At 39.4% G+C, this 13,988-nt stretch overlaps 1 protein-coding gene across 1 annotated transcript in view; it reads left to right on the top strand.

The window, feature by feature from the left end:
* Window positions 1-13,988, top strand: part of LPIN2 (lipin 2) — a 324,810-nt gene that overhangs the window by 271,545 nt on the left and 39,277 nt on the right. The window contains 2 exon segments of the mRNA XM_030213059.1: window positions 9,161-9,247; window positions 10,408-10,560. Coding sequence (XP_030068919.1) covers window positions 9,161-9,247; window positions 10,408-10,560 — 240 coding nt within the window.

Below are 13,988 nucleotides of genomic sequence, written 5' to 3'. Positions count from 1 at the left end.
TTTACTGCATTCTCTGGCAGTGAATTCCAGAGTTTAATTACACGTTGAGTGAAGAAATATTTTTTCCGATTCGCTTTAAATTTACTTCTTTGTAGCTTCATTGCGTGCCCCCTAGTCATAATATTTTTTGAAAGACTAAACAAGCGATTCACGTCTACCTGTTCCACTCCACTCATTTCACAGACCGCTATCATATCTCCCCTTACCCATCATTTCTCCAAGCTGAAGAGCCCTAGCCCTTCTCTGTACCTTTTCTTTTTTTTTTTTTAATATCTTTATTAGAAGAAAGGACATTCAAACATTTAACATGTAACATCATAGTTGGCTTCATTGAGCTGGAATGTGATGTACCTTTTCTAATTCCACTATATCTTTCTTGAAATGGGGTGACTAGAATTGAACACAGTATTCGAGGTGTGATCCGCTACAAAGGCATTATAACGTCCTCATTTTTGTTTTCCATTACTTTCCTAATAATATCTATCATTCTATTTGCTTTCTTAGCCGCTGCCGCACACTGAGCAGAGGGTTTCATAAAGTGTCATCAATAATGACGCCTAGGTCCTTTTCTTGGTTGGTTACTCCTAATGTGGAAGCTTGCATTCCGTAGCTATAATTCGAGTTCCTCTTTCCCACATGCATCACTTTGCACTTGCTCACATTAAACGTCATCTGCCATTTAGACGCCCAGTCTCGTAAGGTCCTCTTGTAAGTTTTCACAATCCTCATGCAATTTAACAACTTTGAATAACTTTGTGTTGTCAGTAAGTTTTTAATTACCTCACTAGTTACTCCCATCTCTAGATCATTTATAAATATGTTAAAAAGCAGATATCCCAGCACAGACCCCAGGGGAACCCCACTAGCTACCCTTCTCCATTGAGAATACTGACCATTTAACCCTACTCTCTGTTTGCTATCTTTTAACCAGTTTTTAAATCCATAATAGAACACTACCTCTTATCTCATGACTCTCCACTTTCATCTGAATTCTTTCATGAGGTTCTTTGTCAAACGCTTTTTGAAAATTCAAATATACAACATCGACCGGCTTACCTTTATCCACATGTTTATTCAACCCTTCAAAGAAATGTAATACATTGGTGAGGCAACATTTCCCTTCATTAAATTCATGTTGACTTTGACATCACATTGGCCACCCTCCAATCTTCCAGTACCATGCTCGATTTTGAAGATAAATTACATATTACTAACAGTAGTTCCACAAGTTCATTTTTCAGTTCTGTCAGTACTCTGTGATGAATACCATCTGGTCCAGGAGATTTGCTTCTCTTCAATTTGTCAATTTGCACCATTACATCATCCTCCAGGTTTATAGAGATTTCATTCAGTTTCTCTGACTTGTCAGCTTTGAATACCATTTCTGGCATCGGTGTCTCTCCCAAATCTTCCTTGGTGAAGACAGAAGCAAAGAATTAATTTAATCTCTCCACTATGGCTTTGTCTTCCCTAAGTGCCTCTTTTACCCCTCGGTCATCTAGCACTCCAACCAATTCTTTTGCCAGCTTCTTGCTTTTAATATGCCTAAAAAAATGTTTACCATGTGTTTTTGCCTCCAATGCAATCTTTTTTTTCAAAGTCCCTCTTTGCTTTCCATATCAACGTTTTGCATTTGACTTGCCATTCATTATGCTGTTTCTTATTATTTTCAGTTAACTTCTTAACCATGCTGGCTGTCGTTTGGTCTTCCTTCCTCCTTTTTTAATACACAGAATATATTTGGCTTTGGCTTCCAGAATGATATTTTTTTGAATAGCATCCATGCCTGATGTAAATTTTTGATCTTTGCAATGGCTCTTTTAAGTTTTTTTTTTCACCTTCTCATTTTATCATAGTCTCCTTTTTTGAACGTTAAGTGCTAATGTATTGGATTTCCTGTGTATACTTACTCCAAAGCCGACATCAAATCTGATCATATTATGATCACTGTTATCAAGCAGCCATAGCACCATTACCTCCTTTACCAGATCATGCGCTCCATTAAGGACTAGGTCTAGAATTTTTCCTCCTCCTTGTTGGCTCCTGTACCAACTGCTCCATAAAGCAGTCCTTGATTTCGTCAAGGAATTTTATCTCCCTAGCTTGCCCTGATGTTGCATTTACCCAGTCAATATCGAGGTAATTGAAATCGCCCATTATTATTGTGTTGCTGTTTTTAAATTACTAGTCTTTTTTATCACCTCCCCAAATTAGTACTCACCAACCACCCACAATTTGGAGAGATAAAAGACTAGGAAGGCCACGTTTTATGAGAAAAGCAATTGTTTAGTTTCATACCAAGAGAAATTTACAATTACAAATGCTAGTTTCTTGTGTGGAGAGCAGGGGACACAAACATGTGGTCTGCCTCTGCCTCTCCAACGTAATACTGTGATTCAATTATTTATATACCTTTTGTGTTAAGCAAGGCTTCACATATTTCAGCACTTACCATCCTGAGAGATCATTCTGTTCTCACAATATATTTTTCCCTTCTTGCTAAATCACATTCTTCTCTCCATCCATAATTGCACTTTTCCCACGCCAGCTAACTTGCCTGTAAGGGTATCATAATAGATCATAAATTCCTGAGTTTACACAGGCTCATGTTCTTTAATAAATTACAGGCTTCTCAATCTCTGAGAGATTCCAGAGTCGCACTGGCTTGTCAGCCTCTGCCCTTTTTGACCTGTGCTCATGATTCTACAACTCCCCTCTTGAAGGCCTTGAAAAGGGCTTCACTGCTTTGAACCCTTGCTGTAATTCCATCCATTCTGGAGGGAAGCAATAGGTTCTTTCAAATGTATATTAGGGTTAAAGGAACCGTAGATGTGAGTCACAGTTCATGTAAACCCCTTTTTACAGGTATCAGTTAACTGTTGCACTAAGTTTCTAATACAGGGTGTTATACAGCAGCTAAGAAGTACAAATACAGCAATAATAATTATCAATGTGGTGAAACCAGATAATATAAAGGTTTTCCATAGCATTGTGAACAGTGTATAAGCAATAAACATTAGCAGTGCATAAAACAACTTGTGATGTAAAGTCCATAATGTGTGGTTTTAAAATGTAAGCAGTTAGAAATCAGGTAATTCAAAGTCACTTAAAATTTTGTTAATCTGATAAGTAGACAATCTTGGCATCAGAGAAATTTATAAGTCATTTCAGGATAGGGAAAACAAGATGGCGTTCGAGGAGGATGTTGGTCTCTGAGCTCCTGACTCTCGCTAAGCTCTAGGTTGAGATTTCCCTACCCGACGGACATCATGGGTAAGAGGAAAGGGAAGACGGCGATGCTAACCTCCTCAGCTCCCGTAAGCGCTACTCCCCGGCAGCTGACACTTGAGAGTTGCGGAGTACAGAGAATTGAGCCGCAGACACACACGAAATCCAGCTCTGACGTTGGATCGCCAGACTGCAGTATCGAGGGGGCATCGTTAAGCCCGCCATTACTCTCTGCTCCTCCACGACCCGGAAGCAGTTTGCTTGCAGCGGGACTCCACCCTGTAGAGCCGTCCGAAGAGGCAGGCCGACAGAATGTGAGAGGAGGGCCCTCTACAATGGCGACCCCAGTTACGACTACTACCTGGAAAGAAGGGGTAGTAAACCCTCTCTACACCAGTGAATCGGGAAGTGCCTCCGGGGGTATTCGTGGACCGGTAAAACCTGCAGTGATCACTCTAGAGAGCCTATGGGACGCCATCCAGGGCATGAACAACAACCTACTCCAGGTAACTGATGTTATAAAAGAGGATATAAATTCCCTAAAAACATTTCAGAATCTTACTGCTTCTCAAGCACAGAAAAATGAAGAACAAATTGGGACAATGAATGGTGAAATTAAACTTCTCCATGATTTAACAACTACAATGCTTAAGGATAAAGAGGTACTGGTTAAAAAAGTTGAATACCTTGACAACCAAGCAAGAAGGAATAACCTTAGACTTCTTAATTTTCCTAAAATACCGTTAATTCCGCCAGTTGACATGTTTAAAAGATATTTGGAAGAAGTCTTAAATATTCCTAAGGATGCCTTACCACCGGTTGCCAAGGCGCAGTATATTTTTGGAGTTAAATCTGCCTTACCAGAAGCCCCACCTGATTTAAATATATCAGCTTTTTTGGAGAACTCTTTAGAGACAGTGACACAGAGATTGACTCTTATAGTTTCTTTTGCTTTTGAAGTAGATAGAAATAATATTTTTCGTTTGTATTTTAAGCATATGCAAGCCAAATTTATGGGGGATAAAATCCAGATTTATCCAGACCTCAACAGGGATACTCAGAAAAGACGTCGTGACTTTTTAATTTTAAAGCCAAGGATTATTGCCTTAGGCGGATTGTATTTGCTGAAGTATCCCTGTAGATGCTTGGTTACACTTGAAAATGTTAGCTATGTTTTCTTAGACCCTCAAAAATTGGCTGTATTTATAAAAGCCAAGGAAGAGGGGAAGGTTCTACCCTGAATGACAACATAGGAAAAGATACTGTTAATGCCTGCTTGTGTGTGGATAACGCTCTCCACCTTGATTGATTAAATTTATTTCCTTTCTATTTTTCTGATATCTTGTTTTCCCAAATATGGTGGTCATTATGTATATGATTTAATTTTCCTTTGATATGACAATATTGTTCAATTAATCTTAAACCTTGCATTTATAGTGATATGAATGTATTATTTTCAAAAGCTATAAATAAAAAATATAAAAAAAAAAATAATAAGTCATTTCAGGCTGGCATACAGGCTGGCAAAAAACTTTTTTTTTCATTTTTTTTTGTGTGGGAAGGGGTTGGTGACCACTGGGGGGGTAAGGGGAGGTCATCCCCATTTCCCTCCGGTGGTCATCTGGTCAATTAGGGCACTTTTTTGTGACTTGGACCTAAAAATAAATGGACCAAGTGCAGCTGGCGAAATGCTCATCTGAGCCGGCCATCTTTTTTCCATTATGGGGTGAAGCCGGCTATTTCATAACCATGCCCCTGTCCCGCCCCACCACGTCCCCGTCCCGCCTTCTGTACCCTCCCTTGAAAGTTGGCCGGCTCTGCAACAAAAAGCAGTTGGGGCCGGCTAAAATCGGCTTTCGATTCTACCAATTTGACCGGGATCAGGAGATCGCCAGCCATCTCCCGATTTGTGTCGGAAGATGGCCGGCGATCTCTTTCGAAAATGAGCTGGATAGTAAGAATTTTTTTTAGGTATATCAAAAGCAAGAAGCCGGCAAAAGAATTAGTTGGACCGCTAGATGACCAAGGGGGGTAAAAGGGGCGATCAGGGAAGACAAAGCCGTAGCAATGAGATTAAATTAATTCTTTGCTTCAGTCATCACCGAGAAAGATTTGGGAGAGATACCAGTGCTAGAAATGGTATTCGAAGCTGATGAGTCGGAGAAACTGAATGAAATCTCTATAAACCTAGAGGATATTATGAGGCAATTTGACAAATTGAAGAGTAGCAAATCTCCTGGACCAGATGATATTCATCCCAGAGTACTGATAGAATTGAAAAATGAACTGGTGGAACTATTGTTAGTAATATGTAATTTATCTTTAAAATCGAGCGTGGTACCAGAAGATTGGAGGGTAGCCCATGTAACGCCGATATTTTAGAAAGGTTCCAGAGGGGATCCAGGAAATTATAGACCAATGAGCCTGACGTAGGTGCCGGGCAAAATGATAGACTGTTATAAAGAACAAAATTACAGAGCATATTCAAAACCATGGATTAATGAGACAAAGCCAACATAGATTTAGTGAAGAGAAATCTTGCCTCACCAATCTATTACACTTCTTTGGGGGTGAACAAACATGTGGATAAAGGTGAGCCAGTTGATACTGTGTATCTGGATTTTCAAAAGGTGTTTGACAAAGTACCTCATGAAAGACTCCAGAAGAAATTGGAGAGTCATGGGATAGGAGGTAGTGTCCTATTGTGGATTAAAAACTGGTTAAAAGATAGAAAACAGAGAGTAGGGTTAAATGGTCAGTGTTCTCAATGGAGAAGGGTAGATAGTGGGGTTCCTCAGCGGTATGTGCTGGGACATCTGCTTTTTAACATATTTATAAATGATCTAGATATGGGAGTAACTAGTGAGGCAATTAAATTTGCTGACGACAAAGTTATTCAAAGTTGTTAAATCGCGAGAGGATTGTGAAAAATTACAAGAGGACCTTATGAGACTGGGAGACTGGGCATCTAAATAGCAGATGACGTTTAATGTGAGCAAGTGCAAAGTGATGCATGTGGGAAAGAGGAACCCGAACTATAGCTACGTAATGCAAGAAAGGGATCTCAGCATCGTTGTTGATGATATGTTGAAATTCTCTGCTCAGTGTTTGGCAGCGGCTAAGAAAGCAAATAGAATGTTAGGAAAGGAATGGAAAACTCAAGTGAGGGACGTTATAATGCCTTTGTATCAGTCCATGGTGCGACCACACCTCGAATATTGTATTCAATTCTGGTCGTTGCATCTCAAAAAAGATATAGTGGAATTAGAAAAGGAACAGAGAGGGACAGCGAAAATGATAAAGGGGATGGGACGACAGGAAAGGCTGAAATGTCTAGGGCTCTTCAGCTTGGAGAAGAGATGACTGAGGGGAGATATGATAGAGATCTATAAAATAGTGAGTGGAGTGGAATGGGTAGGTATGAATCGTTTGTTTACTCTTTCCTAAAATACTTGGGGGCATGCGATGAAGCTTCAAAGTAGTAAATTTAATATGAATCTGAGAAACTTTTCTTCATTCAACGTGTAATTAAACTCTGAAATTCGTTGCCAGAGAATTTGGTAAAGTCTGTTAGCGATGTTTAAAAAGGGTCTGGACGGCTTCCTAAAGGAAAAGTCCATGGACCATTATAAAATTGACTTGCTGAAAATTCACTGCTTATTTCTGGGATAAGCAGCATAAAATATATTGAGCTTTTTTTGGGATCTTGCCTGGTATTTATGACCTGGATTGGCCACTGTTGGAAACAGGATGTTGGTCTTGAGGGACCTTTGGTCTGTCTCCATGTCGCAATACTTATGTACTTATGTAAATATATACTGTGGGTGAAGTAGAATATAAAGCATTCATCTGTTGAGACGTTTTAATTGCAAGGTGTTGAAGTTTCCTTAAAAAAAGAAATTTAAATTGTTGGGAGTATGATTACATTTGAGTCTGACAATTAATTTGAAAGGCTTCCTTTACATTGAAATTACTTAGACAATTAAGAGATTTTTTTATTTTTGATAAACATCATTTACAGATGTTATCCAGACTTCAGTCCTTTGCTTGATTATTGTAATACTAGCCGTTGAGCCCGTAAAAACGGATTGTGGGAAATTTGTACTGACATCTAATGTGAAGGAAAACATTTGTGCTGTGATTAGGGTAAGGCAGGTTGAACTTTCATGGTTAGTCCTGTGGTTAAGGGGTGAAAGTGGTGATTGAGACCTCATTGTTTTAAAATTGTATATTTTGAATAAAGATCTTTATATTATATAGTTTGATATTACCAGTTAAAATTATTATTTCTAGGTTGTTTAGTACCAAAAACAGGACTTTATATAGAAAAGCTCTCAAACCTTGGAATAGTTTGCCATCTAATATCAAACAGTTGACTGATACAGTTTCATTGAGCTTTAAAGACCTGGCTATTTCAAAAGAACTTGCCCCTTCTGATTAAATGTTTTTATTTATTCTAAGCTAATTTTATAGGAATTTCATTGTTTTAAACTGTATTTTATTTTTTATTGTAACCCACTTTGAACCTGATGGTTAAGCGGAATGTAAATGTTGGAATTAAATTAAGTAATGGCTGTATTCCTTTTTAGCCCAAGGATGAAGGTTCTGATGATGCCCATAGTTTCATATAGGATGGTACAAGTAAAGTGGCTTGACAGATTTGAGTGCAAACTTCTATTTTAGCTGGTCATGTCTAAAGTGACAAAGTTCAGTGACGTAATTACTGGACTTGGTTCTAGTTAACATAATATAAAATCTGCTCTTATGTCATGCATATACCTTGCAGTTCAAAGTGGGTAACAGTAAGATCAAGAGCCAGAACAGTCCTCTGGAAGAATAGTTAAAAAAAAAAAAAAAAAAAAAAAAAGTGACAATTAAAATTATGGTTAATCTTTTTTTTTTTTGTAGTGTAAATTTCTAAAAAAGGAGAGTCTTAATATTCTTCTTAAACTAACTCTTTCTAATGACCAGTGGCTTGATATTCCATTGTCATTTCAAACTTTTTTTAGTCTTTTCCTTCCTCTTGGCAAAAGAAAGGTAAACACAGTTGGATAATTTAGTCTTCTGTCTCTTAAAGACACAGCAATTTGGGCATGGAAGTATATACTTTGGCACTAGTCCATGCAATATCTTGTATTTAAAATAAGGCCAATTTAAAAAGAACTCTAGCCTCAATGAGCAACCAATGAAGTTTAGCATAAAATAAAGAAATTCTGTCATATTTAATTAAGCCAAAAATTAGGTATACTGCTGTGTTCTGTACAGTTTGTAGTCATTTCAGTTGACCCTTAGTACAGCCCAAGTAAACAAAATTACAGTAATCCAATTGTGAGAGTAAGAGTACCTGTACCAGGAGTTTGAATTGATCTTAAAGTAGCTTCGGATATAGCGAAGTTTCCTCATCGGAATAAATTATTTCTTTACTGAAATGGGCTACATGTTATTGTGTCCTTTATAGTACCATGAAAGCCTGTGATATGTTTGGACAGTAGGGTATATCTTGCACAATGCCGTTTTTATTTATGTGATCATTTTGTATGTTTTTGAGACACCATTCATAGAGATTCTTGATATTGCAGAACATCAATTGGTTAATATAAAGTTGCATTGCTGAACCATTTTCTATGGAACAGTTAGATTTACTCAGCCATGTACAATGGTGATAAGTATTCACATACTATAGGTATATGTCCCAAGGAGCTTTACATTCTGAATGCATACCTGAGGCAATGAGAAATGATGTGATATGCCCACGGTTAGAAAGAGTGTCAGGAATATTGGAATTTTAAACCCTGGTTTTTCCCAATTACTAGTCTCTGGCTATAACCACTGGGCTGGTGCACCTCCCTAGTAACATATTCATGCAGCTTTTTATTGCTATGTTCTAAGTGCCATAACTTAATAGAGTTTGTATTTTTGATGTTTTCTTTAGGTCTGATGCTTTAGGGCAGATTCTTCCACAGCTGGGCAAAGACTGGACACATCAAGGCATTGCAAAGCTCTACCATTCCATAAATGAGTATGTTTCTAACTATTAGTACCAGCGTGTGAGTTTGCTATAATATAATCTGTACAACTTCTGGTGATATTGTAGTTTACCTGAGTGACTCCACCAAGTGTATTATCTTGGAAACTAGGGAAGAGAAGGAGGGATGGGATTTTGAATTTAGCTCTAGCCTGTTTCTGTTGTAGCTCAAGGTGAATTACATTCAGGTACAGTAAGTATTTTCCTATCCCTGGAAGACTGCAATCTGTTTTTACCTGGGGTAATGGCTTGTTAAATGATATCCAAGATTACAAGGAGCTGCAGTGGGGTTTAGAGCAGGTTTCCCTGGTTCACAGCCCACCGCTCTATTAGGCTACTCTTCCACTGGCTTGTACACTGTCAATTTTTAGACAAGTATTTGTAACGCTGATATATAGCTAGACATAAATGGATACATCCCTCCATTTTGTTCAAAAGCAAGTTCAGTTTTAATGTTCATGAAAGGTGCCAGGCCATCAACTTTTCAAGGCATATCAAGTGTAATAAATTTCACCACAGGTAGTGTGGGTTAGTTTAAAGTAATGCCTTGGAGGTAAGAGGTGGTGTGATCCCTGAGCTATCCCATTTCTCACATTGCATCACATTGCACCTGCATCATCAGATAGGTTTCATGTGATGGTGTTTTTATGTGCACTTATTCTGTTCTTTTTGCAGAATGTCAGAAGAAATAGCTCAACCAGGGTTACTTGTTTTACTATGGAGAATATATGTTGACATAAATGTTTTTCAGTAACTAGTAATAAAATGTCCCAGCAAAAGTTGGTCTATATCAGGGGGGTCAACCTAGGCCCTCACCAGGTCAGTTTTCAGGATTTCTACTATGAATATTCATAATATATTTGTATACAATAGAGGCAGAACATGCAAATAGATCTCATGCAAATTCATTAGAGAAATCCTTAAAACCTGACTGGATTACGACCCTCAAGGACTAAGGTTGAACACCCATAGTCTATATATTGGGAGCTGAAAAAATTGCTGTCACTAAACTTTTCTTCAGTATATTCTAACAAAGAGGCTTCCCTTCACCTCCCCCCCCCCCCCCCCCCCCCCCCCCCAATGAGTTAAATCTATCCATGATTGTGCTTAAGGAGCTAATATTATTTTTTTTTTGGGGGGGGGGTTGTTTATAGGAATGGATATAAATTTTTGTATTGTTCTGCTCGTGCCATTGGAATGGCAGATATGACCAGAGGGTACCTGCACTGGGTCAACGATAAAGGAACCATCCTTCCTAGGGGACCCTTACTGTTGTCTCCCAGCAGTTTGTTCTCTGCCTTCCATAGGTATGTATAACTATCCACAGAGCCAACATCGTTGGTAAATTTGTTTGGTTCTAGAGCTGAAAAGTTAGAATAATTGGTAGTGTTCAAAAATACATTGCAAAAGAGAAAGTTTGTTGAAATTGGCACCTAGCTAGTTTAACAAGAAAACTGTATGTTAAGAACCATAAATTAATACACTTGATTATATTGATACAACCTGTGTAAACTGGTAGTGCGTTTTAAAGTATATAGATTCAATTAATGAATGTGCATGTGCACATATCACTGATTACCCTTGAATGCAGACTACAGTTTGTGCTTACATTGCTGAGGGAGCTCTTATATGTGTAGCTACAGGAGGGGACCCTGATAGCCCAGGAAGGGGGTGAGCAAACACTTACCTCTTGAACGTGTCCCTTATCTCACCCCAGGCTTGGATGGAGAGAGTCCTGGGGGGCAGGTGGTGGTGGTGGCGAAACAGAATTCTCCTGTGCATTACGCACAGGAGCACTAGGCACAGACTCGAGTTTCTACTCCTTTTTTGATGGAAGTAGCTAAGCTGGTTTTGTCAAAAAATTATTTTTTGTTTGAATCCAGGTATCATGCTCAACATCATGGAGTAGCTATGGGTTCAGCAGCTGCTCCCAGCGTGGCTTATTTGTACGTGAGTACATTTGAAGAACATCTGTATAGGTCAGAATGGTTTCAACATGTCAAAATCTGGCATCGATTCATCGATGTCTTTTGTATTTGGACGGCATCTCAGAGCGCTTTGCACCAGTTTGTGGCTTGGTTGAATACCTTAGATAATAATCTGAGATTCTCTATGCAAAGTAGTAGGGAGAACATATCGTTCCTGGATACCTGGGTGTATAAACACAATCAAGAGACTGCAGTTACAGTATTTAGAAAACCTACAGACCGAAATTCATTGCTGCAATATAAGAGCCATCATCCGTATCGCATGAAAGAGTCCTTACCAATCGGACAATTTTTACGTCTTCGGCGAATTTGCACTTCGGATGCTACATTTCGTCAACAATCTATGGTAATCAGCGGTAATTTGGAAAGTGAGGACAGTGCTGGGCAGACTTTTATGGTCTTTGTCCCGCAAATGACAAGACGTATTTGGATAGGCTGAAGTGGGCTTTGATGGCAACTCCAGTAGTTGGAACATGTGAAGAAACTGCCTTAAGCCTGTAAAATGTATCGAATATTTTCCTGCCTAAATAAATTCTGAAGAGTATTTTTCTAATTTGGTCAGCAGATGGTGAATGTTTATGCTTTATGCTGTTACAGAGGACTGACTTCGCTTTCTTTTGCATGGCAAACAAATAATAGGAAGTGCCTGTAGTGATGTGACCAGTTTTTATTTGAAACTTGACTGTTCTGGTCTCTGATTGGCCTGGAGTTTGAAATTACCCAGCTTGGCTGTTGCTTCAGTTTCAGCCCGGGAGAAGGAGGGAGCGAGAGAGCTCTTTGCTGAAGCCCTGTAAAAAAAACAGTTATTTGATAGCTGGCTTCATCTCCCCAGGTACTTTCTAGGAAGTATGCAAATATTTAGTTTTTCTAATTGATCCATTTTTCAGTTACTTTTCAGTTACTTGTTACTGTTTGCTTTTGCACATTTATTTTTTTGTCCACTGTTCCAAGTTCTGAGAATAAATACGTTTGTTCGTTCTGCCTGTCTGAACTGATAAAGGAATCCTGGGGGTTTGTGTGTTGGGTCTGTGGATGCTTTCTTGGAACTGTGGGAACACCGGGAGTCTGGCTCCAGTAACCTAAAAATCACTGGGGATAATTGGAGTGTGGGAGACTCGCCCACAGGCGGTTGTAACCCAGTCGGTGGGAGGAGGGTGCGAAAGAAAACCCAACGTGATTAATACACTGGTCTACAAAAAAAAACTTTTTTTCTGTAACAAGAACAAAACATACATTTTCTGGAAGATAATTCTTCCCTGAATCCAGATCTCATTTCAGAATTTTTGTATCAGCCTCAGTTTTCATGTGATAATGTTTTTTGTAAATGCTTGTGTCGGCGTATGTAGCTATTATATGTATCTGGCAAAATGACACGCTTCTGCTACAAGAGTTCCAAAAAAACTGTGTCAGTTCACAAAGAAATCAAAGATATAAGCAACATAAGAGTAAAAGACCAGTAAAAGATCATTACAAAAGACCATGTCACCTTCCTTGGAGAAATATTCAGGAAAAATAGTATGTCGGTCACAAAAAACACTCATTTTCGTATCGCAAGAAAGAAGATTCCATCCTTTTAATCTCGAACCGGAAAGCTGAGCCTGTTGCTTCGACAAATTTAAATCACGAACAAGATCGTTGAGATCCCCTTGTGTCAAAAAGTGAGGCACATTTGATTCACAGAGGTCCTGAAATGATGGGTCGGTATGCATATCCCCTTCTCTGTCTTCTGCATGTTCGTCACTGTATTCATCTTCACTCTCTATCAAATTCTCAGGAGGCACTGATACTGGCAGTTCTTCACTGTGACATACAGGTCTTATAGCAGATGGTAAGTTAGGATATTGCACAGTTTGTTTTCGAGGTGATTCCTGCTATTTTTGTCAGACAGAAATAACAGTCTGTTGTGTGATCCGTTGGTTCCCTCCAAATCATGGGAACAGCAAAGGGCATGCGACGTCTTCCTTTTAACCAGCCTGTCAGGAGTGTAACACACATCAAACAGCAAATGTGGGGAGCCCATTTGTGGTCCTGTTCACCAACCTTACACCCGAAATATAGTTTGTAGCACTTTTTTACAAGAGGATTAAGTTTTCGTTTTTGCGATTTCAGAGTAAACTGTTCACAGATATAACAAAAAGAATTTGGGCTATTTGCACAGGTACGAGGCATTTCTTCTGAAATGACACAAAACACAAACCTTCACAAATGTAGAACTACAAGCAGTCACTTCCAACAGCAATTGTTGACTGAACTCTCAATGCTGAGATACAGGTGGCAACTGACGCAACAGAACGTGTTTGAACATGTTCAAGCATGACTCATGGGCAATGTTGCCAAACCTCCCTTATTTCCTGGTGGTGGTTTTCTAAACTAAGGGTTTTGTATTGTAATTCCTAGTATATTTCAATTGTTTTTCCAACAATTGCAACTGCTGAATTAAATTAATCCACAGCAGCAGGGCTGCCGAGAAACTTGGCCGGGCCCGGGACAAGGCCGCCTCGCCCCCGAGGTCGCCGCTCCCCTCCCCCCTCCGAGGTCGCCGCTGCTGCTACTGCTCCCCCGAGCGCGGGATACAGGGAGGGAAGGAGACCCGAAGGGAGCGGGCCGGTGGCAGATGGTCAGAGGGCGTGTGGGACTGGCACCGGGCCCCCCCCCCCCCCCCTTTTGGCGGCCCTGCACAGCAGGGTACCAAAATGCAGCGTTTTCAAGGATTTTTATAAAAAGGGTAGCGTGTCACAAGAAAACTG

Source organism: Microcaecilia unicolor, chromosome 1 (assembly GCF_901765095.1).
Source record: "Microcaecilia unicolor chromosome 1, aMicUni1.1, whole genome shotgun sequence".
NCBI classification, from domain to species: Eukaryota; Metazoa; Chordata; class Amphibia; order Gymnophiona; family Siphonopidae; genus Microcaecilia; species Microcaecilia unicolor.
This window is presented reverse-complemented; position numbering and strand designations above follow the sequence as displayed.